Source organism: Enoplosus armatus, chromosome 16 (genome assembly GCF_043641665.1).
Source record: "Enoplosus armatus isolate fEnoArm2 chromosome 16, fEnoArm2.hap1, whole genome shotgun sequence".
In the NCBI taxonomy this organism is placed as follows: domain Eukaryota; kingdom Metazoa; phylum Chordata; class Actinopteri; order Centrarchiformes; family Enoplosidae; genus Enoplosus; species Enoplosus armatus.
This window is the reverse complement of record NC_092195.1, coordinates 11,323,247-11,350,630: the sequence shown is the minus strand read 5'-3', so window position 1 is coordinate 11,350,630 and position 27,384 is coordinate 11,323,247. Positions and strand designations below refer to the sequence as shown.

The 27,384-nt window shown below is 40.8% G+C and overlaps 4 protein-coding genes across 4 annotated transcripts; 2 read left to right on the top strand and 2 right to left on the bottom strand.

Moving 5' to 3' along the window:
• Positions 1 to 4,285: 4,285 nt before the first annotated feature.
• On the bottom strand, positions 4,286 to 16,381 carry pip4p2 (phosphatidylinositol-4,5-bisphosphate 4-phosphatase 2). Its single transcript, XM_070922121.1, has 7 exons — positions 16,264 to 16,381; positions 10,389 to 10,537; positions 9,161 to 9,267; positions 8,811 to 8,934; positions 7,559 to 7,611; positions 4,915 to 5,005; positions 4,286 to 4,512 (listed from the first exon to the last, which is right to left on the bottom strand). The coding sequence occupies exons 1-7, from the start codon at positions 16,367 to 16,369 to the stop codon at positions 4,369 to 4,371; spliced, it is 774 nt and encodes a 257-aa protein (XP_070778222.1). The 5' UTR covers positions 16,370 to 16,381; the 3' UTR covers positions 4,286 to 4,368.
• Positions 16,382 to 19,877: 3,496 nt separating this feature from the next.
• On the top strand, positions 19,878 to 21,624 carry LOC139299245 (uncharacterized). The gene is made up of 2 exons (XM_070922147.1): positions 19,878 to 20,425; positions 21,269 to 21,624. Exons 1-2 carry the CDS (start codon positions 19,878 to 19,880, stop codon positions 21,408 to 21,410), a joined length of 690 nt encoding a protein of 229 aa, XP_070778248.1. The 3' UTR covers positions 21,411 to 21,624.
• A 72-nt stretch (positions 21,625 to 21,696) lies between these two features.
• Positions 21,697 to 24,080, bottom strand: chrac1 (chromatin accessibility complex subunit 1). The gene is made up of 3 exons (XM_070922007.1): positions 23,894 to 24,080; positions 23,573 to 23,699; positions 21,697 to 22,888 (listed from the first exon to the last, which is right to left on the bottom strand). Exons 1-3 carry the CDS (start codon positions 24,050 to 24,052, stop codon positions 22,809 to 22,811), a joined length of 366 nt encoding a protein of 121 aa, XP_070778108.1. The 5' UTR covers positions 24,053 to 24,080; the 3' UTR covers positions 21,697 to 22,808.
• A 746-nt stretch (positions 24,081 to 24,826) lies between these two features.
• On the top strand, positions 24,827 to 26,911 carry gatad1 (GATA zinc finger domain containing 1). Its single transcript, XM_070922078.1, has 5 exons — positions 24,827 to 25,202; positions 25,819 to 25,941; positions 26,047 to 26,106; positions 26,239 to 26,422; positions 26,502 to 26,911. The coding sequence occupies exons 1-5, from the start codon at positions 25,023 to 25,025 to the stop codon at positions 26,690 to 26,692; spliced, it is 738 nt and encodes a 245-aa protein (XP_070778179.1). The 5' UTR covers positions 24,827 to 25,022; the 3' UTR covers positions 26,693 to 26,911.
• The last annotated feature ends 473 nt before the right edge of the window (positions 26,912 to 27,384 follow it).

Below are 27,384 nucleotides of genomic sequence, written 5' to 3'. Positions count from 1 at the left end.
AAGTGGACGAGCACCCTTCACAGGTCATCACTGATGGGTGCAGAGAGCAAACAGTCACCTGTCAACGCAGCAGGAAGTCCACAGCAGCCCACACACACACACACACACACACTCTCTCACACAGTCACACACACACACACACTCTCACACAGTCACACACACACTAACTCAACACAACTCGTGAAGTCATGGTGATTAGTATCGATTTTATGACCTCCATGTTCCTTGATAGTTAGGTGGTAGCTGAAATAGCCCGCGTGTGTGTTTTGTTTACACTCCTAGACGACGCTCTGACGTCCTAAAAGCAATGACCTCGTCAGACGGAGACCCATCTGATGATCTGACATCATCACTGTGTTTGACGTGACATCATGTGCTGCCCAGGGTAGATCATGTGAGGTGGAGCGTGCAGTGAATGTGCATGACGCGGCGAGCTGTTTGTGTGTGAGCGTGTGTGTGTGTGTGTGTGTGTGTGTGTGTGTGTGTATGAGAGTGCGAGAGAGAGAGAGAGAGAGAGAGAGAGACAGATATAATTGTTTCAATTGTAGCAGCTCTGGGGAGCTCATTAAACCATTATTCTGTTGTTGCTGTATTTAATGTGTCAAATTGAGATAAAAATCTGTTGGTCATAAATAAAGACGATATATTGTTGTGTATGCCATGTGTATCTCTCTCTCACGCTTTATGTGGAAGGTACCTCCACAGTTTTACCTCTGGTTATTGGTTTGTCTATTTGTCTGCAAAGAGGACATCTCAAAAGTAACACGTCTCTTTGTCAGTTGTTTGACAGACAAGGAACAATTGTTTTCAGTTTCACGGTGATCCAAATATCAAATGTGTGCCCTTGCAAGCATCGGGAATGGATTGCCTACTTCATTCCTAATCCTTCCAGAGCGTTTGCAGAGTCGGGATTATGATTTAAATTTAAATTATAGTGGCAGGAATAATGGCACAATCAGTTGACAAATGGCTCATTGTTGGTCTGCTCTTCTATGTGTGTATTCATATCTGATATCTATTGTATGAGACCAAAGCACACACTCCTCAAGCCTTAAACACAGCTGACTAAAGTGTGACTTTGTGACTTCCACAGAGACCTTTGTCAAATGTTTGCCAACAGCACCACCCTGTGGACAAGTAGCAGTACTGCAGCTGTAAAAAGAACAGGCTGCTGAGTGTTATACTGGTCTATTAATTGGACAGGACATATGACCACCAATTAAGTGTCAGCTAATTATTTTCTATGACGGATACCATTAACAGATAATATCATTATTGTATCAGATAAGTGAATCTGCACGACAACAACAAGATGAAAGCAATAGTAGGCATTACAGATAATGGGAAACAGTAATTTAATTAAGAAATGTGATCTACTCTGTGAACACAAGGAAGCAGGAATGAAGACGTCAGATTACAGATACTTCAGAATCACAGTCTACATTTAGGAGCCTGCAGTATATGAAGATCTGGGTTTATTGATATGTATTTATGACAGTATTTAATCACAATAGGAAATGATACCTTCATTTTACGACCTGTAAATGATTAAAAAGTGTTTTGGATTGTAACCTTACAATCATTTTAGGGTAATAATGATGAAAATCTTAAGAAGCTGAACCAGTTGTTAAGTGTTTTAAGCCCAGGTCTATCCTCAGTGTAGGTTCTTTATTATTAAGAGAACATTATCTAAGCTTTGGACAGCGACAGCACTGTTTAGGAGAAATCCACACAGTGTTTCACAGCAGTGAAATACTGCTGATATGATAAACAGAGTGGTGTGAACACAGAGGCAGCAGACTGTCCTTCACCCTTTATGGGCTGCACACGTCGAGGTCACAACACATACGTGGCTTCACCATCACAGAGGGAGTAATAGCTCAGCGGCATTGCTGGCTTTGAATTATGTTTGGTGTCCTTCATCTACTGTAGTGGAAGTATGAAACATTTTACTCTAACACTTTTCTTATGTGTTCTTCCTGGATGTGTTTCTAAAAGCTCAATCTGAAGTGAGAATGAATGTGAAACTATTATTCAAACCTAATTCAGTTAAAATCTATCACTATCACTTTTCTAACAGTGGAGATTCACCCAAAGAATTTTATTCAAATTTCCTTTTGTAATCAAACCTTCAATTGTGATATATTCAAACTCTTGAAATTAAAATGGAGTATCTTTTGTCTGCACCAGTTATTCCAATGCGATGTTACAAAGATACAAACCCAAGAAAATACACTACTACCAGGATACACCATCCAGTGAAAAGAGAGGTCTGATGCATGTATTTAATAATAAAGCCACGCTTTTAGCCACTAGACTGTCATCAGGGCAAATGTTTGTTCATAATGATGTATCAGAGCACACTAGTCTGTTGTACACGTGAGAAACTGAACTGAAAATGACAATCAGTTTCTGTAATATGTTGTGTTTGTAAAGCTTCTGAAGTATTTGGACCTCAGGAAGTATTTAAATCCCTTACTTTAGTAAAACAATATAAAAATACTCTCCCCCTCCTTTCAACATTGAACATAAAGTTAAGTACGATCAGCTAAATGTATTGAAACGTCAAAAGTAGAAGTACTCATGAGGAAAACTGGCCCCTTTCAAAGTGTTATAACATCATATAATTTGTATTATTGAATTATTAATATTATTAATGACACATTCGCATTTTAATGTTATAGCTGGTCCACTTGTAATACTGTTGGGTAGTTTGATCTATAGCAATGTATCACATTTTCATAAGATCATCGTGTTTTTCTAAAATGTAGTGAAGTAGAAGTATAAAGTAGCCTTAAATGGAAATACAGTATCTCAAAATGACAGTACCAGAAGCAGACAAACACTTAAATATGAAAGAAAGGTTGTGTACAGCTCCAAACATCCTTTTGTACAATGAACGTTTGTTTGAACGAAACATCACAGCCAACAAGTGAACAGAACACTTAAGGCAGTTTTTGCATTTTATTGATAAATTATCATTTTTAAAAAGACCCACAAGCCATCGTCTCCTTCCAACTCTCACTACAGTTTCCAAGTACTGAATTTGAACTATGTACAAAGTTTTTTTTATGTTATTTTCTGCTTCATCTTCATCATCATCATCATCATCATCATCATCATCATCATCATCACATTCAAAACAAGGTTAGAATTTTGAACTGTGCCCACTGGTCAAGGTCAAGAGACAGGATGCTGAGTTAGCGTATAGCGATGCTAGCTAGCACAGAGTTCACTGGAGGTCAGAGAGCGGCTGATATAAGCGAAGGGGAGGAGGAGGAGGAGGAGGAGGAGGAGGGTTTACATTCTAACTCACAGGCAGAAAGAGCAAAGACAGGAGCATCATACGCTTCAGCTCCCTCCCTGAAACAGACAACACACCGACCTCGGTGACAGAACATAAACAACATGCAAACATGAGTCACCATGTTTTCATTTTCCACCAGTGATAAGGCGACAAAAACGCAGTGAAGAACGCAGGGAGGTTCATCAGGTAAGCTTCAAAGTAACTCAAATAAAAGGGTTATTGCTGTAGTGACCTAAAAGCTGCATGGCACAAAGAATTAACACTTTGATAGAAGAAAAAAACAAGCTCCTGTTGATCTGATGCTCTTCTTGACTAATACTGGGCAAACGTTGGCACACATGGGTATTTAAGGAGGATTTCTTTTAAAAACTGATCATTCTGAGAGTTAAAATCATAAAGCAGTACTATGTCAGTGTACACAGGCAAGGTAAATGGTTACAATACAGTATGGATATGCAGCTTTCTGTAGCTGGAGTTAAACTAGCAGCAAAACAACACATACAATTGCATATAATCGTAGTGCAATGGGCAAACGGTTCTTCGGAGGTTGTCTCATTTTGGTCTGGTCAGTCACAAAATAAATCAAGTGGGTACCATGATGTCAGTCAGGCTGCTGAAAAACAAACAAAAAAGGTCCAGAAAGACCAAATCCAACCAGTTTGCTGATCATTTTTTAGCTCATTGGAAGCTAATTTTGGTATTCATCAAGAAAAATCACAGTTTTCGAAGGTTTGAAGTTCTTGATTCTGTATTTTGGAGGATTTTGGCAAAACCTGGGCAGGGATTTGAGTCCTTGTGGACTAGTAGGCGTGCTGATCGACATACATAAGGTTTGTTCAGCGAGTCAAAACTCTCTCAGACACAAGCACAACGAGATACATCGCCAGTATACACCTCTTCAGACATACAGTGCACCTCTTCAACACGCTCCTGTCCAGACACTCTGCAGACGTTCCGCTCCGCTGAACATGACCGGTTTGAAGTCTGAACAAGATGAACAAAAAGTAAAAGTGGGGTTTGTTCTTCCAGCCTTGCAGGGCTGTGCTAATGCCGAACCCACTCTAGGCGAAGCTATTCTCCGGGTAGCTGACTTTGATGGCGCCCCAGTAGCAGGCTCGTATCAGACAGATGAGGCCCAGCAGGTAAGCGAATGCCCAGGATACGTAGGTGGCGTTGTAACGACTGGCAAAGCCCCGAGTGCCAACCTGTTAATACAGAGAAGGTGGTGAGAAGCTGACACCAAGAAAATAGATTTTCTTTTATGCATTCATACACTTTTAGCAAAATTAAGACCATAGTCTATTATATTTCACTGCATTTCATTCAACCTATTCAAAGGCAGATGAGCACTTCATAATATGTCATTACTATAATTCATAATATCAGTGATGTCAGCCAGTAATGCACTGTTGATGAAAACAAACTGCAACAAGCTCATTAACCTCAGTAATCAAAATATTAAGGACTATAATCCACATGAGATCATTGTCAAGTGATTATGATTCTAATATGATTACACTAAGTCTGATGCATCGTGAAAAACTGAACAATATGTGGTTTTTGGTACAAAAAACAAACAACACAAACCAGACAATGACAGTACTTACTGTTAAACCCACTCCAATGAAAATGCAGATCATTCCTATAGTTATATAAGCACAACAGCGCCTCCTAGGGAGCGCACTGCCAACAGAGGATCTGCAGAGAGAGAGTGAGCAGAGAAGCAAAACAACAGAAACAGTCAGTGTGAGAGGACAGACTGTTAGAGGGTTTCAGGGCAGAAAGACACAAAAACATACAGAACACTTAACCTTGAATATTTGAAATAACCCTGTATAACTGACTGACACAGCAGTTCAGCAACAAATACCATCCTTTTGAGACTGTTTTGTGATATGGTTGAAATATTTTGCATGATGATGCACCTGATGACTTTCTTTGTAACCTCTTTTTGTCCCAGTTATCTGGGCACTCCTGTGAGCCAAACATCTCTCTCTTCCTCTTTCTTCAAAGTTCAACATGAAAGCACCAGAGGCCGGTCACATGTGCAACTCCCAGCAACTTCAGACTCCGACAAACACATGCACAAGTCAACCGCTTACTTCACTTTCCTCCCCCCTCTCTCCGCTCTCACATGCCTCTCATGTGACGGGACTCAAGCATTCTTCAGGAATCGCTGGTATTCAGATGGCTTAGGGGAGCCTGATCACCTGATTTCTTACCTTCTCCTACCCCTTCTCAAACAATCTCCTCATGCTTTCACGTTTCCTCTTTGTTCGACTCGCTTTCTACATTTGTACCACCTGACCATCTCATTCATTTGACCTGTGACCTGAGCAGACCTCCATTTCAAATTATGTTTTTAAAGATTCAAAGGCTAGGATTAATCAGACTGGATCTGCGGTACATCAATCTGACTGGGAAAACAGACTTACTACAACATTTTTGCATGTGCAATTCGGGGATTTTCGTCTGAAAAGGTATCAGTTCCTTATAAGCATTAAGATAAAATCATCACATGACTCCATGTTACCTCAACGGTCACTGTTTTGACTTCTTTTACAAGACCTCTGTCACTTCTTTTGAGATAATAAGGTCAGAAAGAAAGAGATGGAGAGCAATAAAGATGGAAACAGATACAGACACTGAGAGGAAGAAAATGCAGAGTCAAAGATTATTACCATTAGCTAGGAAACCAATTTAATGGTTTAATGGTCTCCCAAAAGAGTATAGGCTTTGTTTTATGGCTCATTATATGATGATTTATGAACTACACATTTAGGTTAATTGCCCTTCATGCCTGCTGACTTCTTATGGTAGGATTATCTGATCATAAAAGACATGTTGCACATTTTATTTGTAAAGCTTTGAGAGAGGAGACAAAGCTGTTTTCAATGTAATGTTTTATGTTGGGAGCTTTGTTCTTTACTGACAAATGTGTCAACATCACAGCGGTTTATTTGGTGACGTTCATGTGGGCCGGGAACTTGTATGCGCATGACACAAATAACTACTACTATGGCTGGTAGATACAAATAGAGATATTGTCAAAATATACCATAAAAGAATTGAAACAAACAGAGGCAGAAACACAGAGAAAGATGGCAGAAGAGTGAGACAGAGATGGAGGTACAGAAAAAGACAGATGGTCTGCCTGCTGTAGATACTGTCCACCACCTCTCAACCCTGTGACCCTCCTACCCCTTTACCATTACATGTATTGAGGCCAGGCTCTAATTCCTGTCACACGTCCAGATTAGCTTCCATTACCTCCCCTCCTTTCTGCTTCCAAGAAGTCCAGACCTCTAAAGCTCGGCGCCTAACTACAATGAATTTATCCAGAAAGTAAGCGTTCGAGAATTTCTCCAGAAACGAGAACCAGAGAACTGAAAGTTGCAAAGAATTCACGTCTGTGATGAGCTGTGTTATACCCAACCACATGTTGAAGACAATGCAGAAGTGGAAAGTCAATGATCGTTTTCTACAGTCAGTCAGTGTTTTAAAACATTCTGCTTCCTCTAACATACAGCATGTATTGGTGGTATTTTAATGTTCCAGTAAGATTAAGATAATGGCTTTAATATACTGGGACATGTTTTTGACAGGTCTTCTAAGATTCAACGCTCTGTGGTGCTCGCCCATCCTCAGCTCCACCCTACAGCCCAAATTTAGATTTTTCTGGCTTCAACTACTGACAAGATGGCAGTGAGTGAAAACCCAAAGCCACAACAAGTCCTTTCAGAAAGCTGCAGTGACATGACATGAGTATATTTCTGGCTTGTGGCTTAAACCCACTCACTTAGTTTCAGAACTTTAAAGACCAACACCAGTGATTTTGCATGCAGACTTGATGTTCGAAGCGACACTGAAGAAAGTTTCAAGAGTCTGCTAAATGATTTTCATACCATACAGAAATGAAATGAAAACAAACGGCTGCCTGCAACAGTAAGAAAAGATCATCCAAGACATGAAAACAGCTAAAATGAAACGTATACATGTATAAAACTTGAAAACACACTGGTATGGTGATTCAAATTTTACAAGATTAAATTAGAAAGTTTTTTTGACTCATGAAACATATTTTGACTCAGTTGTCCATCTAAAGACTGAAAATAAATCCTGAGGCAACAGAAAATAAACTGCAGATCAAATTGACGTTTCACAGCAAAATGTGAACTGTGACCGAACAGCAAGTGTAAAATGTGTGTTTCACTGTGACCACTGAGTTAAATGGAGGTTTGACAGACTCACATTTTTTTGCAGTGGGGACACTTGGCTAGCGTGTTGAACCGAAGCTCCATCCACTGTGAGGAAACAGGAGGAGAAGAAGCTAAGTTACATGTGAACACAGAAATGTAACAACACACTATAATCTTATACTACTGTAACAATCAACACAAGACCTACTGATTTTACAGGATCAGTTATGACGGTTTGCAAGTTGTAAATCTATTTATTATTTCCATATTGGAGAAAATATCAAAAGGTCGACTAAATCAGCATCTAACATGATTCTGAGAACATATTAGTTGTGATGTTAAAAGCAGTGTTACGAAAATCCCATCACAGATCAGCATAATTCAAAAGGTCCTACTGACACAAGTTTAATATGTGACTTTTGACATCTGGCTTCAGAGGAGGGAAATTCTGAATTTCAGAAGTAAACTCAGGCCAAACCATCTTGATTTGAGGAGATTTTATACATTTACAAATCAAATTCACCTGAAGCTCTCGTAAAAGCCAGACGTGTACAAGTCATATTATCAACAGTGTGAATGAGGCTGCAGATTGAACTGGAGCAGGTTAGGCTGTTGTTAATATGTCCACCAGTATGACCAGCTCTCTCAACCTGTTGTTGTGCTGGGGGAGAGCCATCGCTGGGGAGGCCAGACATTGGCTGGGATGACCTGGCGTCCTCACTGCCCTACAGATGCCGCAAGCAACAATGTGCACACGTTAAGAGGATAATACCGCTGATTTTGACATGCGAGTCTGTGTCACACCGACTCAATACCTCCTGTTGTTAATATGTAACGTGATAAATAGAAGTATAAAGTATTTAAACCTCCATGAAAGTGAACATGTTGCGTGTCAAAAAATACTGACAGTATCCTCAACACAGGCTGCAGGAAGACAATTTATTTTAAAATGGGGATCATGTGTAAAAGGCTGCAATCAAGTGGGATTTGTAGCGAGCCAGGCACAGAAAGGAAACAAGCAGAAAATGGATGCCAGCCACCTGTAAACATCATATTCTGTCAGCAGGAGAACATCTCGTTATCTCTCATGTGTGCTTTGGACTAACTTCAATAAAGGCTACGCTGCTATACAGTACAGAACAACTATGCAAGTGTGCTATTTCCATCACCACATAGCAAAGAATATGATGCGATCTGGCTCTCAAGATTATTAATATGCACGTACCAACAACAGCACAGCAACATGATTCTGTGAGAACGAGTCTGTGATTGGTTGGATTGGTTGTCTTGGTGGGTTTACGTACTAGGAAGGTGTTGCCACAGTGACCGCAGACCACCCTCATGCCCTCAGGTTGGATGGGCAGTGCCGGCTGGGCGGGTTGCTCCTCGGGGATCACCATCACCGGGCTCAGGTTGATGATGCGTCTGCTGTCGGAGGAACAAAGAGGAGGACAAGCTTAAGATTCCGACTGATCCAAGACAGGATTATAAAAGTTTTTGATGATGTAAAACTATAGAAAGGGCTTGATTTGTCTTGTAAAAATCAACTTTCCCGGTGTCAGAGCCTCAAATTTGGCTTTGGAAAATAAGCCAACATATAAGAAATGGCAAATAAGAAGGCAAAACAGACTGAACTTGACTGCCTGCTACCTACCAGTTTGGTCGAGGACATCCTATCCTCCTGGAAGAGTCTTTACAGATGAGCAGGCAGTTACAGGGACACCTCACATATTTCTTCCCGGTTGGGGGGTTCTTGATGGGCTGGAAGACAACATGTAAGAATCAGCTCACTGGGAACTCAGTTTAATACAGAAACACAAAAACAAATCCATAAAAGAGGAGAGCAGTTGGTTTTAAAACACTGTTGAGGTAACACAGCAGAGCCTGTCAGAACTAACAGGGTGGAAAAATCTACATCTGTGCTATGAAATACATATTAGTTAAGCCATCAGCTTCAAATGTCCATATTATGTCCTCTGACATGCTGTGTTTCTCAGTCAATTTTGCATTAATAAAGCGTCTGTATGCAACACACTGTGCGGTTTGTGTCTACATACACTGGGCTAGCCAATAGCAGAAACTGTTATAATAATAATAATAATAATAATAATAATAATAATACAGTTTATTCATACAACATTTCTCAGAACCAGAGATTACAAAGTGCTTTCCAGGGGAAAAAGGAAACAAGAAAAACATACATGTTACATAATATTTCATACGTACATAAACAAACCTGCATAAATACACAATAGGGTTATAAAAAGGCTGTAGACTGTATGATAAGTGTTTTATTTAAATTTATGTAGAGTAGCTGATCTCAGGATGAATGATGCTCCAGACGCTCCAGCTTTAGATTTATGTCTGGTGAACTTGAGCTGAGATAAGAAGCAACAACTGAAGTCCAAACACTGTCAGCTGTGCACTGTTTTGTGTCCGGTGTAACTGAATATCATACGATGCACAGTGTAACAGCATCATATGATGCACAAACACCACAAATATCAGCCAGTGGACGCTACTCAGGCCAAGACACATTCAAGTCATTCGGAGCACTTATCACCGGACCGCCTGATCGATGTGACAGACGTCTATATCAAGATGAAAAATAGTCAAGAAATTGACATCCAAAGCAAATGGTTTCTGTCTTGATCACTGACAAATGTTTGTGACACTGTAACACAGAACTGGGCCCTGAGATACAGCTGGATGTCACACTGGAAGAAGAGTGTGCATATGTGATTAGGTAGCCAAAGAGATGAACGGTAAATTGATTGTAAAAAAAGAGGAGAGGAGAGCAGTGATACGCAGTGACTCTGTGGCGTCAACACCAACAATCATATATAAATCCGTCACCGGCCTCAACGACGGCCTCCACTTACTGTAGCTTCATTGCAGACGGTGCACTTGACGACGTGCTGATGCAGCTTTCCATCCAGGTTGATGAGCGACTGGCATACGCGGCAGTTGATGACGGGCACACCGCCGGCGTCGGGGCTGGCGATGGCTGTGTAAGGAGGAGGTAGTTCGGCTTTGAGAAGAGGAGGGCAAAGCACACAACACACGGCCGGCTGTTAATCGCATGCATCTATTAAACTTCATGAACAAACCTGGACTTTTTGCATCATTTGGTTGTTATAAAAAATGGAAACAGAATTGTGTCCAAGTGTTCACACAGCCACAAAACAATAAATCAGTGTGGAAAATTATAATAACAAAGGAAATTGTTTATAAGAACAACAGAACTACAAAAACATCATATCACCATAGGCCACCATAGGCCAGATTTTTGAATATAAAGTTTGTGCAGTGAATTGGTTTAGCAGACAGAGCAGAGCAGAGATTTTAGACATTAGACATCAAACAGTGTAATATGCATCATTAAAGTTTTAAATTAACTTTACATTCATCATGTATAACACGCAACAAAATCTCATTTCTGAGTCACAATCAAAGTGTAAGTTGTTGGCGTCTCTGTGTAAGACTCTCAAACAAAAAAGACTGTTCAAAAGTGTTTGTCTTTGAATTTGTGTAAAAATGTTACATTAGTCAATTAGTTGATCGACAGAAAATGAACTGTTTTGATAATTCAATAACCATTTGCTGGTTCTAAAAGGGTGAGAATTCGCTGCTTTTTTATTTTTGTTTTACATCATTGTAAACTGAATATATTCAAAATTTCATTCATTAATCGAGAAAATAATCAGTACATTAACGGATAATGAAAATAATCGTTAGTTGCAGCCCTAATTTCATAATAAGCTACCCACTACAATATACAACACAAAAACAAATATCTGATACATCCCAAAATAACTTAAAGTTATAGAAACAAATGTTATTCAATGCCTCCCTTAGTAACATTACTATGACGTAGTGTGCGGTAGGTCCGGGCAGCCTGGAGACACTCCTCCACATACTGTATGCAAACCCATGACAGCCTGTGTACGACTCCACATGTGACTGTTCTCTCTTTGTCAGGGGCCAAGCATCACTCTGTGTGTTTAACAAAGAAGTGATGGGCCCTTTTAGACACCAAAGTGATGGACAAAGTTAACATGTAACATATGAGTTACAGCCTTCTGACTGTGAGGCTCCGGCATTTTGAAGACAAATCAACATGTTATAATGTAATGTATAGTATCCAAGTGTAAAGATTTACCAGCTACCCATAAAATGAACACAGGGGGTTTTTAGACTTGTTCAGTTGGTGCACCAGTTTGACGGGCAGCTAAATTAAAACGCCTCTCCTAATGAGGCTAATAAGCGCCTAACTATTTTGATTGAGAAACAAAGACAAGCCAGGCCACTGATTAGCGTTTTATGGTCCATAAACAAGCGTAATCAACATGATCAAATGGCCGGCCTTCACGGACTTAAAGATTTTCTCTTAATGTCTGAAAGAACTACTGTGAACCAACTACAGAAGCCACTCAAATGAACTCTGTGCTGTTTAATCCCACATTAACCTTGTGTAATTAGTCTACATTCCATGTGTTTTTCAGGGTTTTAATACACTTAATCCATAGATTTGCACCAATCACCGCCTTTACTACTGTAGTATTCAAGCATACAATCTGTGTGATACTATGGCGATGATCTTGACTCTCCATTTAACCATTTCATTTAACCTTCAACATTTGTTTTGTAATTTGCTCCTGAAATCTGATCTGATCATGTAAAAAACAGCAACAACTGAGCAAAAAGCTTTTAATTTAATTTAATTTAGAAGTAAAGTCATATAAAATGTGTGTGTTTGCAGTTATACTAACTACCTACATTTTTCATATATTCATAAGATAAAGTACATATTTAGTGCACAGCTCAGGCAGCGATGGGACAAATGTAGAGCTGCAAGGATTTGTCGACAGAAAATATTATTCTGCGACAACTTTGAAAATCATTCAATCGCCAAAAGTCTTTTTCACACATAAATTCACTAGTTCCAGCTTCTCAGGTGTGAAGGGCTGCTGCTTTTCTTTGTCTTTCATGACAGGAAACTGAATATCTCTTTTTTTAGACACAACAAGCAATTCAAAAAGAATGTCTACCCAGGCTTCAGGGCGGGCATTTTTCAGTATTTTCGGACATCTTATAGTCACACAATTAAAAGATTAATTGACAGAATAAACGACAGGTTAATTGATAATGTAAATTAGAAGGACAGTCTCTTGTGATGCATTATGAAGTCTTTGTTGAGACTGACCAGACACAAAGGAGGTATCTAATCTGACAAACGACCAACTTCCTTCTCCTCTGCCTCTGAATTAGATAATGGGACGAGTCAACAGGTAAACGAGCTTGGCTCTGAGATTCAGAGACGCTCAACCAGCCGACACCACAGATGGGAAACCCCATCTACAACTGATTTAACACGGTTAGAAATACAACCAAAGCATGCCAAAGACTGGACACTCCTACTGTGTGCAGGCAGCACATGGTGGTGCTTATTACACACACAAAGAAACATTTTCTATTACACTGAGTTAATCCAAAATGTAAAACTGAGTAGTCTCTCTTCTTAAACCATAAAGTCTTATATAACAGTGTAAAATAAAATCCTTAAATTCAACCACAGTCAGCACTTCTCTGTGTTATCCACCACCTCAATCTCAGGTTTCTACTCGCTCCTCTCTGCTGTGTGCACCGAAGTCGTCCTAATGCATGTCTGAAACTGAATATGGCACATATAGGTTTCCACTGTCACTGTCCTCGGAGCCAGAGGTAAGACGAGAAGACGCTCTACTACAACCAGCAGCAGCACCACAACATACAGCCGCTGCCACCACGTCCTGTCTGGCTGGTACCACCGCTGGCTGGATGATTGTGGGACTCGAGGTTTGTGGGGAAGAATTTTCTGTTTTAATTCTGTTTACTGTTGCCCATGCGGCATGAAATAAAAATATCTTGAAGGTTAATGGATAAGGCTGGTGTTAGTCTATATTTTTCCTACTGTCAACAAATCCCATGAAAAGATCAAAACCAACAATGAATTAGTCCGCCTTAGTACTTTCTCTCTGTGGCGTTCAGCCCATTAGTTCCAACTAAAGACGTAAATCATTACAGGACACAGATTTAAAGTTTCACTTTTTAAAAAGACTAAAACAGCTGGGCACTACAGTTCCCAGCAAACGTTACTCAAACAGGGGCAAATATTGTATTTGCTGGGGACTTGTTTTCAGCCGCGGATTAATTAATACACATTTGGTGCTCCAGTGTAGGGGTGAACGATACGGCCTTAAAATAATATCATGCTATTGTAAAATGTTTTCGTGACATCCCATGCTGACTGTGTTTGCCTCTACTTGTAAAAACTCAGACGTTTTTCTCTTTTCCTGACACGATGTTGCTCTGATTAATTAATTGAGGCGGACACACAATGTGGTGACGATCAACCAATCGTGTAACCGGTCTTGTGGTCAGTTCAGTTACTAGATGACTGGCCTTTGTGTGATGTAGCGCCTCTGCTGTTTTTCTCTGAAGGTTTTCAAACCACTTCTACATTACTACACCACATTCAGCCATGTCTGCTGCTCCTATATGTAACCATGACGTGGATCAATCTCATAAAATATCATTTTCAACATTTATACAGCCGTATAACGGCAGCAGGATGGTGAATGTGCGACTGACTTAAAGTAAAGTACAGTTGTGTCTATAATGAAGGAACATGTCAGCCTGTGTGACTCATTGGTGTGTGTTAAATAGTTTTTAGACGACAATGAAGCTCTATAAGATATATCAGGCTTTAGCTACACTGATAATACTTGTTTGTTCAATCAATAAATTGTTGGTTTTGTTGACAATAAGAAAAACATAGAATATCATGTATCTTGCGTGGTTACCCTGGATAACTAGCCCTTCCCTAGCCCTGGCCCTTGACAAGCACAACTGCACAGTATACAGGATAAATGTTGCAGATTCTTGACTCCACCCTAGCATGACTTTGCTTTAATACTTTGCCACCATCTCCGGGTTTAAAAAATGATAAAATGTGTATTTCAACAGCTTTTGTCTTTTCAGTAAAGCACAGTCTCTGAATGGAAGTAAAACTGAAGAATTCAGGATTAAAACTCTGTCACAGGCTTTTGTTGCAGTCAATTTGCTCTGCCATTCAAGCGCAAGCAAGAGGCAACAAAATCAAGCTGTCTAACCATTCATATGCAGCCAAGGTCACTGGTCTCCGCCCCTCTCCACCACCACACTGTGAAATACAGCAAACAATGAATCTCTACCTGTTACTGCTGAATCAAAACTGACTCATCAGGTAAAGGAATAATTCTTTGTGAAAAGGATAGCAGGATAGCAGCCACTTTCACAAATAACGTATTTTACTCAATTCTAATCACAGCTCACATTCACTCAGTTTCCTAAATGCAGCTGATAATTAGTCAAAGTACGAATCTCAGTTTTACAAATTGGCCGATTGAGGACTGTACCCCAACAAACCCAAAAGAAACACGAATTAGCCATAATCCAGACTGCAGAGAGGGACGGGGTAGAAACTAGGCCATGAAATATACTGACATTCATTTAGGCTTTTACTCAGTCAGTGCTGTAACATCCAAACAGGCTGTCAGTTCACAGCTTATTACAGTCCAGCGTTAAAGTCTTTATGAATAATCCGGTGGTGAAATATGAATTCTGCAAGATTAGACTGCACTGTGCTTCATATTAAACATTTGTCCTGAAATGCTCTGAGTATTACACTCTCAATGAATCCATTCATTCATGTGCTGAGGCAAAGAAATGTTGTCCCTTATGAGCCCATTAACAAGAAGGTACAATCAGAGGAAACTGAAGCTAAACTCACTTCAGACGTTACTGTTACATTAGATTTGAATTTGAAGACTAATCTATCATGCTGCTGAGAGAAGACAGAAAACAAAGCATAATCCTTTGGATGTGTGATCATGCATGTCTCCAGCTTCAAAATGGGATCTGATGGTCTGCTACATATGTACATACATTAAACAGAATTTGATCTAAACTCATGCACTGCAAAGGCCGGTCCTGACAGCGGCTGCTCGGCTGAGCAGACAGAGGACTTATGAGCTGTAATGGCCTGGGTCATTCAGCCCTGCCTGTTTTATGGCACTGTAACCTACATTCAGCTGTTTACTAAGCAAAATGTGGACACTGAGTCAGTTTTCTGACTGTAAATGCACGTTTTGTACTGTATTAAAGATGCAATGCCTAAAAGAACAGATTCAAAATGCCTTTGCAACACTGAGGTCACATATTTGTTGTTTACAATCTCATTTTCATGCAAATGGTCAGTTAGATCTAACTGTATGGCATTTAAATTCATGTCGTGCTATTGGCGTGGCCTCATCCACAAAGGACACATCTGGGCATTTTGTGGATTTGCAGCTGGGACAAAAGGCTGCGAGGCTGCCTTCTTCTGCAATGGGTCATTTTCTCGTCAATCAACAACATTGACATCCAGTGAGGCCTCACAGTGCCTCATCACGACTCGTATCATTTCTTTTTTTTTTGGTGAAGACCCAAAACATTGCAGGCCCCAGTGAGTCGTGATGTAAGCATTTCTGCAGTAAAAACAGAGCTTGCTGTTATTGTAGGCCCCTCTTCTCTAACCCACTGCTCCAGTTCTCACAGTGCAAGCTCCACCTTTCTCTCAGCTGCCGACTGGCTGCCCGCGCCTCGCATTGCTTTGCCTTGCTGCAGTTTTATTTACGCACTTGCACAAACTCGATACGCCCAAAAATGATTCAGCATGCGGGGCTGCGCGTTTACCTCGGGGACTTGAATCCTGCAGGTACGGGGGAGCAGTGGGGGTCACATTCTCCGAGTTGGGGCCAGACAGCAGCGGAGATCGCTCGTCCATGCCGTCGGAGGCCATGTCGTTAACCGTGATCGGCGAGAAATGACGGGCAGAGACGGCGGGGAGGCTCCTGGCTGCACCGAGTCTTCACTCAGCACGGAGGAGCAGCCGGCGGCTGGTTGTTGGTGCCGAGTTGCTCCGGTCCAGAAGCCCCGGTGACGGCAGCCTGGAGGAGGAGGAGCTCCGCGGTGATCCCCGCCCCTCGCTGACATGACCCGGGGCATGGGCAGCTCTCTGACGCCGTAAATACTGCACACACAGGATACTGTGAAGGAATTTAGTGAGAAAAGCATGTCGAGAAATGTCATTAAATGTAAGTGTATTGCAGTGAACAGCACTGTTGAATTTTAGCCCATATTTTCATAAATAACAATATAAAATGTCTTGCTTGGACGCCAAACACGCAGATAAAATGTCAGTGTTGTTAATGATGGAGGCACACAGAGGTAAATCAACACAACAGCGATGTCCAGTGTTCACCACTAGATGTCACTGTAATAATGTATCTTGATATTTTATTTTTTAACCTTTATGTCTTGTGAGCCCTTAAAACCAAGCTACACTAACAACCCACTGCAGATGTCTACAGGTTGCAATTCTTCCTACTCTGATTGGTTTACTGAAACATTATAGAGGGATGAAGATGTAAACATATGATAAACAAGGAAAAAAGCAAAGATTAAAGTCTAAAAAATATGATTTTGTGTAGCAGAAATGTGTTTTTTCTTCTTTCCTATCCCTTTTATCTCCTCATGGCCCCTCAGATTTATTTATACAGTGACATTTATATTACTTTAGCTGTGTACTGGATTTGAAAGCAATGACAATCTGGCTAAAGCTTGAAGGTGTCGCACAGAAACATTTTGCGATCAGTTCATGAAATACGCTTCATGTACAAGTTCCAGACTGAAGGTTAAAGAAGGAAGAAGTTGATGATGTCTGCAGTCAGTCCTGGCAGAGATCCCAATGAATGAAAGATATCTGTGGGTCGTAGACTTTGGTTAGTCACTGATAAGCAGTGACTAACCAAATAATGCCTCTATTTTCATTTGTCTTCTGTCCCCTAAAATTGGGGGAATAAAAAAGGTTTATGTTCTGTCACTCTGTGTCTCCATATTGTAATTTTACTGCTACTACTTCTGTCAACTCTGTACATCTTTTGCACGTCTTTCCGCCCAGAGAGATCCATCCTTCTCCCCAAGAGTTGTTTTGTTTTTCTCCAACTCAAGGGTCTAAAAAGAGAGTAATATGTTGTATAGATTGTAAAGCCCTCTGTGGCAAATGTTTAATCATGACTGTAAATCAAACTGACTTTACTAGATCATTCTGATAGCTTTATTGGCGTACATGTCGTGTCATCAACAGTTCAGAAACCACATTGCAGAAGCAATTACATATAATTCACATATTACATTGATAATTATGAGACCAGTGTACGTTTATGGCTTTTTATGTGTGTTGTGGGTGTTTATTATGACGATGTTAGATTGGGTCTGTTGTCACGCTGCTGTTTTCTTTCTGTTGTGGTGGTGTGTCTGATGGGTTGCAGTTGGTGTATCCTGATTGGTTGAGCAGTGTAATTGTGAAGGAATCTGGAAGTCGACACTTTAACCTCATCGAGTCACTGTTGAAATCAGACTGCACTGTTTTTCTGGCCCTTCGCCTCATTTATTTCACTGTTGAGTCAAAACCATGGATTTACATCATCTGAATGAAATTGTTAACCATAACTTCTACCCTATGTTCCCCAAATGGTTTGAAAATCATTAGCAGGACCTGAGAGCAACATCTGGCTGGCAGCACCAGCTGTCGACCGGAGCCAAAGTATCTGTGTGGACTGGACCTCAGAGGGATCTGATATTTTACAGTCCCACCCTTCAAACCTCATGTTTTACAGTTTGTCCTAAGATTCATGTATTCATATTGTTGGTGTGTGCCTCATCCCTCCCCCAAAATTACAACATCCTCAATTGTTTGTGCCAAAACATGTCTCCCATTCCTTGTTGCTTATGTCAGGGTGTAAGCCTCCGGCTGTATAAATTCATTCCCTGGCCATTCAAAAGACTCGCTAAACAAACACAGCTGGTGTGAATTCATCACACGTTCCTCCACAGTTTGGGTATAGCCTACATTTTAAAAACCTTTAGGATAACAAGGTGTGTATGGGTATATCTGAACTGGCAGCAAACTGTCTCAGTGCACAGGTATGACTGCATGATGTTTAGCACACGTTGAGTTTAAAATTCAAGCCTGGCTGGTCCTGTTTAGGACATTGTAAAATGGCTCATAAATTCCAGGAGCATCACACCTCCTGCTCCATTCACAGACTCGCCGACTTGTAGTGTTTAGAGGAACAAAAAGCTGCAAATTAACACCAAAAACAATCCACATTGTTAAGTAGGAATAAAACACAGAAAAGCCCTGCAACAGACACTTTCTGTTTCCAGCACGCCTGCTTGGTGTCTGCACTTCAGGAGACATTCCCAGCCAGACATCCAAGTGTATTTTACGTTATTTGGGGGAACTTTCTCTTGATTACTCCACACACTCTGGCAGAAAACCCTCGCTCCTGACTCTGCTGCTGTTACCGGGCCAGTAAATAGTGATTCAGATCGCATGTAAGAGGTTGCAGTCAGCGACTCATTTTTTCCGACGACTTCAGGCACCAGAGGCGCGTCGCAGCAACTCACAGACCGCTTCGTCGCTCTTTGCAAGGTAAAGACACATTTCATACACGAGACATGAGTGAAACTGTTGTATTGCGATGAGGAAAAAGATGTTTGCACGAGTTAAAGTTGTCGCAGTGATCAGGAGTTGCGGATTAGCTGTGATGCTCCGTTACTTTTTAAACTTTCTGCTGCTGGAAAACCATGAAGCCACCAAACTAAGAGTAAAACTTCCGGCAATACTATAACAAGTAATACACACATTTGTGCGAAGATTAAAAATATATATATATATATATTCTAGGTGGAGAAATATGTTTCAGTATATACCCTGAATACACTGTAATTAGCCACGTTGTTCTTTTTATTAAACGTAACATAATTTATACTTTTACTTTGAAGGTAATATCACATGACAGTTTCATGCCAATGAAAAGTCTCACTGTCATTCTTAACTTTATCAAACTCTCCTTGACAGGCACAGTATAGTCTGTCTTGAAACTGCATGGGGTTGTGCATATATTCTGATGTTTTATTATTATAGCTCACTAAAAGAAGGTCTCATGTTTGCTTCCCAAAATAAAATGCAGTAGTCTCTGTTCTGTTTCTGTGAGAGGAGAGAGGAGACCTATTGTGTGAATAAAACAATCGCTTTGTTACAGGAAAAGACCACAGTGGAAAAAATGTTTAGTGGATAAGGTCTGTCCTTCTGTCATGATGCCAACGAATGGCCTTTCCAGCCATTACAGCTGTGTGTGTGTGTGTGTGTGTGTGTGTGTGTGTGTGTGTGTGTGTTCCACAATGAATACTGCTCCACACATCTAACCAGCCTGATACTCCATGTTTCAGACAGTTTGGAGATGATCCAGGGGGCCGTCAGCCGGGCCGTGCTCTGCCTGTTCTGCTCCCTCCTGTTGGGGGTCTGCTTCCCAGCAGAGGGTGCAGGGGCAGCAGGGCCTCTTCCTACTTTTCCCCCTGAACGAGAGTCCGGGGAACCAGACCTTGAGGATTGGGAGTGGGGCTCTGGCTCATCTCTTCTGCACCTGCTCCACAGCTTCCCTGCTGACAGCCCCTTCGTAACAGAGACCCCAGAAAAACCAGTCAACTGCACCCAGCGCTTCTGGTTACCACCGTCCTCTCCGATCTGCTGGGAAAACATAGCCGGACCCGAGGAGTTCGCCAGATCCCGTCTGCTTGTTCTCCAGAACAGGGCTGCCCTGCAGGCTGTGTCCACCTCCAGCGGCATGGAGGAGGGAGGGAGCTCCTACGAGCACCAAGCCAGAGAGGAGGTCCAGGGGATCCACTCAGACCACCAGAGTGTGGTGGAGACTATGCAGACCATGGAGAAGGTGTTTGTCTCTCTGGAGGAGAAGAGGAAAGAGGGGAAGGAGCAGGGGCTTCTCACAAGGTGAGAAACAGAACTGAGAAATGGACCATTTGACAGATTAAATAAGGATTGTATGAAAAGTATTGAGGTGGGAATCCTATATTTCACCATATAAAAAAGCAAGATCCTCCCTAGAGTTAACATTTTCTTTGGACCCTCTGCTTGACTTAGAACAGTGGGGTCCCCAATTTTGTCTTGAATGTTTCTTTTCAGTTGAAAAGCCTTGTAGTCAAACGAGGTCCACAAACAGTCATTTTAAACGGTGGTATAGTGACTGAAGACGTGGGGATGAGGCGGATATGTATCCTGATTTCTTATTGAATGATGTAGGGGCAGGTACATCATCATCATCATCATCATCATCAGTGGTTTGACTTTCTGCTGTCGCATATTTATTTCTATATACATGCATTAGAACCATCAGTCACTAAATACGGCTACAAGCCCCACTGTACAGAGACATTTCTGGTAAATACTGATCCAGGGCCAGCTGGGATTTCTCCTAAATCATTGTTAGTGAGGGAGTCAGGAATCCTGGATCAGTGTTGCTTGTTTGGCTGAAACACAAGACTGCTTGAATGCCAAAGCAGAGTGGAAACACCATCCAGACAAGCAGCTGAGTAATTTCAAGCGTTTTCCAGCAGTCATCTGTCAGGACATCTGGCCCAGACGAGGCTCTGGCACTAAAAACGCTTGTAGAGGATTAATGCAACTCAATGCTTTCCCCTGTTAGACGTGAGAGAACAAAGTCATGACTCTTGGACAGTTATGAATTTTGCAAAACAAAAAAAAAATCTTATGCAAAGTAGTGTGTAAATGTGTCAGAAATTTTAACATTTACTTGTGGTTTGTGATCCCTTTCAGCATGAAGGAGCATCTTGCCAACACAGGAGAGGCCATAGATGGAAGAGAGCACATGGCAAACGTCCTGGAGAATCATTTCTCTACTGTAGAGAAGACTCTGCTTAACATACAGCTTCGACTCAACAAACTCTTCCAACAGTGACGATGACGAGTTCCTGTTGCTTCCTTTTTCTTCCCTTATTTGGATTGTATTTATATATCCATGAATTGTACAAATATGTAGCCAGTGCATGCATGCGTGCTAAGGATCATGTTAGTCTGTATTATGAGGACAAAACACACTTGATATGCACCTTATGTCATCAAAACACCCACCAAAGTTACCTGGAATCAGCAGAGATAAATAAACCTCACATTGTCAGAGACACTTAGTGAACGTGTGGCTGTTAAATCTCATTTTATATTTCCAGTTTGCAATTGTGTTCCACATGGAGATTTCACGGTCACACTAACAACCTCCAGTAAAAACCACAACACACTTGTGAAGCTTCAACATTCATAAACTGCATTTATACATCTATCTCTACAAGGTTGTGGCGTACAATGCATGTGGTACAACACAAATATCAGAAGAAATGAATCTTTATTTTAATATCAAATCTAAACAATTAATTTGTAAGCTCATGAGGAAGCGGCTTTGTAGGCGGTCAGCTGTTATATACACTTTAAATAGTCACATCTATTAGTGAGTTTTCATTTGGAAAGACACAACATGTTCCGTTACTTTGTAGTTAAACTGGGGGGAAAAGAGGTATTTGTACTTTTGTTTAGTTAACTTTCAAGTATTTATGAAAAACGACTCAAACATGACAATATCTTAATGTATAACGTAGAATCAGTAACACCACTTTGAAATCAATGTTGGACAGCATCTCTAAAACACAGTGTTCACCCAAACATATTTTAAAGGCATTAATAACTGTCACATCTGTGCTCCAGCTGTGTGGAGTAGACTCCCATTATGTTTTGGTCTGTCACATGGAGTGAGCTCAGACAGGCCTGCAAGTTGTTAAGAAAGAACAATTCACTCCTCCTGATTGTTGAGAATGCATAACAGGCATGACATTTATAAGACACTGCTACCAGAAAACCTTCAAAGTATTATTCAGTACTATTCAGGCGCATTTATTAACAGTACTTTAGCCTATACAAAAATATTGTCTTTGTAGAAGTGATCAACTCTGCAGAAAACTTGTGATTCATCTAAGGCTGCTTTGTTTAAGTCATTGTTACAAATCTAGATTTCTGGCATCAAGTATTTATCTTAGACGTATGCTACAACTTCTATGTTCCTCTAAGACTCTGTGTGTTGTTGTGATCTCTGAGTATTCATTTCATTTCACATTTTGCCCTGTGTGGCTTTACTTTCAGCTCCATGTCTGCTAACTTATTCCATGAGCCCTACAGCTGAACTCTACTCTACTAACTATAAGCAGTGAGAAAGTTCAGGATGTCTCTTCTGTCTGTCATTTTGCTCTCAATGAATGGCGTGTACATTTGATAATATCTGTCCAGACGTGGAATTCAGCAGGTGTCCTCTTTAATAGTCAGCCTCCTCTTCTTGCATTTGCTCCAATGACTTGAGGTAGTCTCGAGCAAAGATCTTCTTTGGCAGGATATCTGTCAGTAAAAAAGAGAATATTACACCGTGTCAAACTCGTTCTTACAGCCACTACTTATCCTCTTAATGTGGCTGTACAACGTTGTGCCTAACTGTCACAACTTATTGGAAATAAAAACCTAATTTTGTAGCTGGTAGGGAGTGATACTAAATTTGAGGTCTCAGGTGGCGACAAAGATTTAAATAATAAGTGGTCAATCAAATGGACTTAAGAAATAACCTTTTGCAGTTGGAAGATAAGCTCTCTTCATTTTATATTACAGTATCCGTTTATGTTATATAATACATTTCCTGAAAAGAAATGGACAAAATAACCACACAACAAATTATAATATCTGACAAACGAAGGTACCTCCCGTCATGTATGCAATCAATCCTACCGTCATACCAGCTGAAACTGTTTCAAAGAGGCGTTGATTCAACTTTATGGTTATTTTGGTTGTTGGTAGTTTGTGGTGCTGTTGAATTGTATTGCATTATATTGAGAGGCATATCCAATATTTTCTCAGGCCCATTTATATCAATGAGGGTATGCAAAATAATAACACAAACTACAGCTTCCAAAATACCATAAAGTTGAACCAACACCTCTCTGAAACCTATAACCTTTGTGAAGAATATATGACAAATACTACATGCTGCAGGTAGCCCTGTAGGTTTTTCAGGCCGTGTCTGGGTCTCACCTGTAAGGAAGTGGAAAGTCTCCGTCTCCTCTGCGGTGTGAGCCAGGTCGCTGTATGACAGACTGTTGCTTTCTTTCCCGGAGCCGTTGTTGAATGAGGACAGAGCCAGGTGCTGGACAAACAGCTCCTTCAACAACACAAGATACGTCAGCTAAGGACAAACTCACAACCAGTGGACACGAGCTTAAATGGAAACTGGAGCAGCTACATTTACAAGTTATCCGAGAAGCTAACAGCGAGCTAATCCCTGTTAGCAGCAGCGGATGAATGGTCTGATGAATTAGCAGTGAACCGATGCTTTAGCGTTAAACTGCAGCTTACTGTCGCCTTGGTGGTGAGAAACAGGGCGTCCTGGTTGATGCTGGAGACATCAGGGGAGCTCTTCATTATCAACCTCACTCTGGAAACTGGGAGGGAGATGTTTTTTTTGTTAGTTGACGTTTGGTCGTCATTGTCTGGGTTATTTTGAGACATGTTCATCAGGACACGGCGCCAGACTACACCAGAGGCGGAACTTCAAGTTGTTTTGAACTGTGACGCACTTCTTCTTCGTGTTCACATTAACAGTAGTTGGCGGTTTTTGTACTGGATTACCGCCACCTGCTGGAGTGGAGTTACATCAGGCAAAAACGACTTTTTGTGTTCAATCATTACCTAAATTACAAAAATATTCAAATATTATCATTATTGTCATATTTCAAAAAAGATAATGCAACATGTAAATTCTATAAATCACCTCCTGAGAGACAGCACTTGTCTGTCTTTCTGAAATTAGCACTAAATTGTTTAAAAGCAGGCTCCTTCCCCACATTTTTACAAGACGTTTGTGATTATGCAAATAGTGTTCATAACTTCATTATGTGCATAATTCTACTGATAAGTCAGCAACCAAGCTGCTTGAGTTAGCTAGTAAGCTGGTTAACACGGAACGTAATTTTGCGCCACAGCCAGCAATACCAACCGCAAGCTCGTGCTGCTGTTTTTTTGTTTTTGTTTTGAGACCAAAGTTTGTATTCTTCTTTTTATTTTCCCCAGCATATTGCATTGTAAACAGCTCAATACCTGGGCTGAGTTCGGCGCGCACTCCTCCAGTCCAGTGGTGGCACTTGACTAAGTATTTTACCCACAGAAGAAGAGCCGGTGTCATTAGAGGCAGAGAAGAAGAAGAGAAGGCGTTAGCAATGGCGGTGATGTGGCTGCGAAAATAAACAATTCAGGTTGCAATTCGCTACTGTCGTGCTTATTGTAATTAGTCTAATGTCATAGCTAGTCGTCTGTGTGTCGCAGAAAGGGAACATCTTCCTCTCTGCGTGTGTCGTTTATAGGAGTCACATCAGTGTGTTATTGGGGATACACAGTTAGCAGGAGCTGAGCGAGCAGCTATCATCTCATTGTTGAGCACCGATTAACGTTAATTTCCTGGTACCCTGGCGTCGTTTTACGTTTAACGATGCCGCTGGGTTTGAAACCATGCTGTGCTGTGTGCAAGACGAACTCTTCGTCTATGTGGAAGAAAGGAAACCAGGGAGAGATCCTCTGCAACAACTGCACAGGGAAGAACAGCAGCGGCGGAGCATCAGGACCCTCCATGTCCTCCAACATTCAGCCCAGCAATGGCGGGGGGAAGCAGGTTGGTTACTGTGTGTAAATGTGCCTTTTACGTTGAATGTTTGTCTCATAATATGTGGATATTTTAAAGGGAATCCCCACTCTAAAATAAGAGTTCACATACCAATATATGAGCTACATTTACAGCCCAGTTTTGTACATTTGAGCAGCAGCATAACGGACTGTAATGTAAGTTAGTGATTATAATAACTGCCAGAGCTGCACCTGGTGACTTTATTGGGATACGAGGATGTTTTCTTCGATTCCAATGTTAATACTTTGATTAGCATCTCAGGAAGTCCATTGTCTATGTCTGTAGATATGTATTTTGATAATCACTTAATCATTAGCTTGTTCCAGCTTTGGGAATGTGAAAATATGCCTCCTTTTTTTTTTTTTTTATCACAAATCCGTTTTTTAGACAAAACAAAATCTTGAAAGGCTCCCCAGGCTCTGGGACATTATGATGAACATTTCTTAATTTTTCTGATATTTTAGCGACAATCTAATCACTTGCCCTGTAATCATTAGTTGCAGCCCAATTAAATGTTGTTATAGGTAAACAATGAATGTAGGCAGCTTGGAAGCTTATGCTGAACTGCAGCTAAATAACTGATATGTGTTGCTTTTGTCTTCAGTCCAAGCAGGAGATCCACAGGAGGTCTGCACGGCTGAGAAGCACCAAGTACAAAGCTCCTGCATCTGAGAAGAAGGTGTCAACAAAAGGAAAGGGGAGGAGACACATATTCAAACTCAAAAATGTAAGTTAGAGATGGATTGGTTCAGCAAATGTAGTTATTTCTCTTGTTTTTTGCTGCATTATGAATGTATGCGTTTGACCCCTGTGTGTGATCTCTTTCCTTCAGCCAATTAAAGCACCAGAATCTGTTGCAACAATCATCACGTCAGAATCCGTATTTTATAAGGTATGCTGTTATAAAAATTGTCTAATCTGATTGCAGCTTTAATTACAGCACTGTTGCATTAAACCTTCATCCTGTGATACATGTGAGAGAAGGAGCTGTTGTCATCCTCAGTGTTTTCATTTGTATTCACAGGGTGTATACTACCAGACAGGAGATGTGATCAAGGTAACAGATGAGGAAGACGGGAAGCCGTACTATGCCCAGATTCGAGGCTTCGTGCAGGACCAGTACTGTGAAAAGAGTGCTGCACTGACCTGGTTGATCCCCACCAAGGCCAGCCCAAAAGACCAGTTTGATCCTGGGACATACATTGTTGGTGAGCAATTTGAAATGAAAAGTTTTACTATTTTTATGTCATTTACATGACAAGTTAAAAACAGTCTCTTTTGTATTAGGTCCAGAGGAGGATCTGCCCAGAAAGATGGAGTACCTGGAGTTTGTGTGCCACGCCCCCTCTGAATATTTCAAGTCACGGAGCTCTCCGTTCCCCACCATCCCCATCCGACCAGAGAAAGGCTACATCTGGACCCACATAGGACCTGCATCAGCCCTCACTGTCAAAGAGTCTGTCAGTGGCAGCAGTTAATATAACTGGGACATGGACTTAGTCTGTTGCTTTTAAACAGACATATGTACATTTATGTAATATATTGAAAACAAAAATGGTTGTTAACCACAGCCATTACTTCAGATTGAAGACGGGTTGTAATTTGTTACAAAGGAAACCAGGTGTAACTACATTTCAAACAAGGTATTTACACAGCGGCGACATTGGAATATTACTTTTGTATTTAGTAATAAATGAAAAAGCTCATTTCTACCATCCCTTTTGTCTGTGTTGTTTAAAAAATAGTATTCATGAATTGAATTGCTCTGTGTGTGATAGACTAACTTTTGTGAATTAAGCTGCAACACATGAGATGCTGCAGTACACAGCAGATCTGATGTTTTTACTCTACTCTTTAAAGACCCTGACCCTGTGTTAGACTGTGATGTGGGAAACACACAAGACAGGTGGTCAAGACATCACCTGAATACAGCATTCATGTCATTCAGTCATGCACACCCCTACAATACTGACTTATAATATTCATAATTCATATGAGCCATCAGTCTTGTGCAGTGATACATGCTTTGTCTCCATCACAATACTGGTCAAGCGTGTGTAAATGCCCCACATGATGAATAAACTTTTAAAATATAATACCTTAACATAACCATAACTCTACATATGGCCAGCACAAGCTATTTGATATATTTATAGTTAAGGCACATGTC